The sequence below is a fragment of the Ptychodera flava genome, chromosome 2 (genome assembly GCF_041260155.1).
Source record: "Ptychodera flava strain L36383 chromosome 2, AS_Pfla_20210202, whole genome shotgun sequence".
NCBI lineage: Eukaryota > Metazoa > Hemichordata > Enteropneusta > Ptychoderidae > Ptychodera > Ptychodera flava.
In genome coordinates, this window is record NC_091929.1 from 30370880 (window position 1) to 30376462 (window position 5583).

General features: G+C 38.3%; 1 protein-coding gene across 1 annotated transcript; it reads right to left on the bottom strand.

Moving 5' to 3' along the window:
• Window positions 1-720: 720 nt before the first annotated feature.
• LOC139118867 (probable palmitoyltransferase ZDHHC24) lies at window positions 721-4846 on the bottom strand. Its single transcript, XM_070682388.1, has one exon. It carries the CDS (start codon window positions 4503-4505, stop codon window positions 3648-3650), a length of 858 nt encoding a protein of 285 aa, XP_070538489.1. The 5' UTR covers window positions 4506-4846; the 3' UTR covers window positions 721-3647.
• Between the last annotated feature and the right edge of the window lie 737 nt (window positions 4847-5583).

Sequence of the window (5583 nt, forward strand, 5' to 3'; positions counted from 1 at the left end):
CGTTCAACATCTTAGTTTTTCAAAAAATCAAAATTGAATTTTTTCCAATAGAATTAACACAGGGATGGCAGCCATTTTGAATTTCAAATATCGCAAAATGTTGGGCAATTTGTTTTGCTAATTCCAACCTTTGCACGGTGACCTGTGATTTTTATTGTTGATTTTGTAAGAGAATGGTTTACAGTTTCATTTTGGAATGACAGTGACGGTGGATCCTTTGTAGAGAGGAGTTGGTTCATTGTCATGTGGAATGCTTTGTTTACCAATGAAGATAGTCCGTAAAGGAAGTGGTATCCGATTTAGAGTTTTCTGACCAGAATAATGCTTGCCTAACTTGAGCTTCAGATTTGAAAGGTTGGTGAGAAATCAGTTTTAGCTTCTAATATGTTATTCAATGTTAGTGAAATATTTATGGAGATTTGTTAGTTCTGAGTATGAGTTTTCCAACATGCAGGAATTCTTGTTTAACTTGAGATTAACATGTGAAAGATGTGTGATAAAAACCGTTTGATACTCCTGCGGATATGCTGTGGGACCGTGGGATAAGCATAGTGATGTTAGTGTATACATACTGGTAGTATATATATACACAGTATGTGTGTGTATGTGTATACATACCGGTTTATATACCCTGTGTGTGTATGTTCTGACCACCAAATACCGTGCATTTGTTCACTTGTTCTAGTTTAAAAGACACTGAAGACCTGCGGAAGGTGAGAGTATGTTATCTACAAACATTTATTGCAAAGTACAAAATTTGATTTACAAATCAAGCATTAATGTCTGGAATATTGTACAATCACAGAAGAAGCGACAAGATTTTAAAGTCCTCTCGAGTACCTGTACAATTTAGCTATAGACCCTGCAGTAGCTGGGGCTATGGGTCTAGCAACAAATTCTACCATTAGAAAGCAAAGAAACCTTCGATATGTGTACAACTCTGCCTTTTTCTAAGACTTCGAGACTTCCACGGCCACACTGCATTGCAAAAGATGTGAAAGTTTTCATAGCCAGATGTCTAGCTTAAGATGCATCAGATATCTTGATGCTGGATCAAAAAAGACAAGCCGGGTCATGTACATTGGGAAAAATTTCAAATACAGTTCTGAGACTTGCTGTTCCTGCTTCTGAGAAGTTCAAATTAAGTATTTCCAAATGTCAAGGCAAATTAAAAAACTTTGAGTTGTCTAATGGATTATTTGAAATCTAAAATGACCACAACATTCAATTCCATAAAATTTGAAGTTTCAAATCAACGACAGCGTGATTTAATTTTCAAGTTTCCATTGATTTAAGACTGCTTCTATGCAAAGTTTATCATTTTAGCAAAAATCACAAGTTCTTTTATAATTTTCTTCTTCAATTTATAAATCATCAACAGATTGAAAAATACTCAGAAAAGCTGCGTCACTACTTAAAAACCCTGTATTGAAATGGCTAAAAACAGTACTACAATAAATAGTTAAATTTTACGCATTTTGATTTATAATTTAATTATTGTCAGTATGTCTGACATAACAGGTCACTACAGAAGTATAAACGGAATAGTCTTACAGGTCAGTCACGACTACCAATTAGGAATGATTCATTTCAGGAATAAAGCTTCCTCATATCATCATCATGATTAGAGTTTCTATAAAAAAATCTCAACAAAGACTATCATTGGCATAATGAAACTTGTATCTAGTTCAAATCAAGAGTTGTCCATTAGAGGGTGGGCCATCCCAATGTGTCTGGACAAATATTGCAATGACCACACCAGTGAACCATTTGCAGAATAAAAGAACATGCAAACTTGTCATATTATGTTAATTCACCACCCTTTGTATATCAAGGCAGTGTCTCCTCTACACCATAGGTGCCTGCAGCGTTGCTTGGGTAGTTGATCGAAGGCCCGGGATCAAAGTGTAAGGCTGAAGGCCGAACCTCAGTAGTAGTGTGAAGAATAAAAGGTGTGACATGACAAATTGGTGAGAAGTCCAAAAACAACACCATAAAACATGTCCTCAAAAAAGCAACATCAGACGGTTGAAAATACCCTCAACAGTTCAAATCTTGTTACTTTTTTGAGGGCAGTGTTTTATTGTGTTGGTTTTGCAAGTTTTAGACTTCTTCCAAACTTGTGTCAAACCTTCTATTCTTTACACTACTACTCAGGTTCAGCCTCATACTTCGATCCCAGTCCAGGCTCCTGTCAACTATCAAAGCAACTCTGCATGCAACTGTGCTCCACACATGAAGTGAGGAGGGTCTGTGATCAAAGCTACTGGTACTGAGAATACTAAATCCATTCTGATTAAATTCACAGGGTTCACCTTGGTCTGATCACACAAAAAATGATTTTGCTGTTACTGTGGCAACCAGCTTGCGTTCATCCAATGTTATGTACGGTAGCAAAATTCCATGAATTTTCGATTCTCCAGCTCCTTTCAAAGACTGTTCAGCAATTTTCAAGCTGTTTTTTGACATCTAAAAATACCATTCTAAGACATCACTATTTCAATATATCATTTTCATATGTCACGACTGATTGTCATCATTTTTTGAAAATTGCACGATGATTATCAATTTCCAGGATTATCTAGGACTAAATTTCATTTTGAGGACTTTTTTGACTTTCCACAGGCTTCAAGGATTTCAAGGAGCATAGACCCTGTTTTAAGCTCTTGAAATAAGAACAAGTTTTAATGTCTGGTCTCAGTTTACTTCATCATCCACTTTGTTGAACACAAACCAAGCCTTGCCTAACCCTTTGAGTGAAAAAGTCCTTTCTTGTCACCTTTATAGAATATAAGGCAGACCATTTTTTTTCAGCTCAGACAATATTTTTCAGACCCCCCACCCAATATGGATCAAAACTGTAGCCAATAAAAAGTAATATCGATTTGATTCAAAATTATGAAAAAAATTACAGAAAAATTCATAAAATTTGAAAACTGATGGCACAAAAATTTTGGTGGGAAAAATTACAGCAGCCAAAGAGTTAATTCTTTTCCTAACAGGCTAAGCATCTGTCATCCTGCCAAGTCAATGAATAGTGGTAAAGAACCAAAATGTATTTTCATAATTTTGACATGGTCTCACAAACAAGAATGTGACATGCTTGCACTCAGTTTGGTAGTTGGACAACTCTACATGCCTTAATATGGTGTGGATCACCAGACTTGGCTTCCTTTGATATGTAGACATAACTGGAATTGGGTGAATTGGTAGGATAATGGGCAGACTGAAGATTCACGGACACAAATAAATTTTGTTTGAGTTGTTGGAAACTTGGGGAGTTCACTCATCCGATCACTTATTTCAAGCCCCCTATGAAAATCCTTTTTAGTTTGCAACCAAAATTGCATCGACTAAATCTTCAGTCGTCTTAGATACTTGCCTCTCTATGCCAGCTGCGAATTCTGGGCAATATGAAACAATTTCAAATGACCAAATTGGTTTAGGGTTCCTAGCACTGCATGGCTTTTCAGGTTCTGATTCTCGCGAAGGAAGCTCTCTTATTTTCAAGTCTACTAACTGGATATAGATCATGGATAATTCAGTGTACTCAGTTGTACAAAATGTATCTTGTATATACAGAAAATGAATGAAAACAAATAAAAAGCTGACGGTGTGAGTTGCAAGGTTTCAGTTCTCTTGGGTCATCACATATCTTTTATATTTTCCATTCCTGATCGCTTCTTAAATTCTATTCCGTCTCCTGGAAGTGGTGACGATATGAAGGGGCTCAACCAAACCAGCTTCCATCTCTCCCCTAGGGCTTCTTTGACGTTCTCTCGCCATCCCAGGTCGTATGACTTGTCTTTCACGCTCTTCTCATGCGTTGTCTGTCCTTTGAGAATGAGGTCGCCATGCCAAAAGAGCAGCACGGAGAACAGCCCAAACGTGATGATGCAGGTACCGCACAAGAACGACATCATAAACGTGTACTTCTCGGTGAATCCCAGAATCCAGGCCATGAAGGGTAAAATCATGGTCAAAATGGACCTCCAATTTATGCCTCCAAGCAGAGCCCAAGCGTGGTCGAAGTTGAGGTAATTTGCGTACAAGGCTCCGAGGGTGAGATATATCAACGTCACGAAATAGTAGCGCTGGTTGTAGTAGCCGACACATTTACCAGCGAACACGCAGTGATGGTCACGCTTCATAATGCAAATGTTACACTGGAAACAGTGGAAGGAACGAGGCGGAGAGTTCTGCATGCACATAGGGCAATACCTCCAGCCAGGTTTCAGTATCGCTGGCAATACTCGACTGCCTGAAGTTATGTCGATGTATATCATCATAAGAAAATTGCCCATTGTGTTGAGATACAAATACGCGCCTATACAAACATATACAACGTACATGGTTCCGTATTCAGGATAAATGTCAGGTAAAATCACGAAGGCTTCAAATATACATATTACTGCCAACATGACCACGGTGAACACAAACGCAAACCTGTCGCCTCTTCCCTTTGGCAAAAAATGTCTCGCTTTTGGTAAAGCTTCCGTCTCCATTGTGCTTTGGAATCTGGAGTGGTCTCTATTCCTTTGAGTGAGTTGTAAAATCTGTTAAAAGCGTGAACACGAGCGGTGTACTAGTACTTCACCTTTGAGAAGGAAGCGATGCATTTTCACCTGTGCGAGTTGAAGATTTTCAGGGGTCGCCTATCTAACCGACACAGGTGTTTGTTAAAAATGGCCATTTTGTGTGTCATCGTGCAGCTATCCCGCTTACTGAACATCCCTATTAAATTGAATTGAGTTTCAGCGAGAGTAGCTTTTAGTAGACCAATATGAAAACACAGAAATTGAGAACAGAGTAATATGCTGGCAGTTTTCGTAATTCGTGAGTGGCACCCCAAGTCTAGTTGTTCATGATATCTTTTCTCCACGGGAAGCGTACTTACAGTCGTTGGGGGCGCTGTGATACACAAAAAGCATTTACGTCAGCTTGTTCACCTTTGATAAGGAAGTTCCTCAACAATATTAAATCATATTTCTGACATGGCTAACAACTGGTTGGCCGGCTCGAACGAAAAAGGTCGATGGAAGATTCATGTCTAAGGGTTTTCTTGCCCACAGGTTGCACCTATAACCTTGATGACTTGTGCATAGGCGCACGACGAATTTTAAAATCACTTGTCTGTAATTGAATGGTGAAACTTGCATTTTATTAACAACTGTGCAAACATAAATCATGCGGACAGCTTTTGAGACATATACTGTGAGCAGCGCCCAGAACACGGCTGTGGCCGCTCGGCTATCTTGTACACATTACTCAAACTTTGCACCAATTCTTCTCTGACCTATCACTTGTGAGGATTCATTTTAAAGCTCTTGATGTGAGAAAACTTTTCACCTGCTTAGTTTTTCGTAATTCGAAAATTTTATTTTGCTCCATAGAGTTACTGGGATGGCGGCCATTTTGAATTTAAAATACCAGTAAATCTTGGGTAATTTGTTTCTCTATTTTCTATAATTGTTTTGCACAGTGATCCCTCATTTTTATTCTTGATTTTGAAAGAGAATGGTTCAAATATACCTTCATAAAAGTTTGAGCAAGACTCTGGAATAAGGTACTGAGAAACACAAA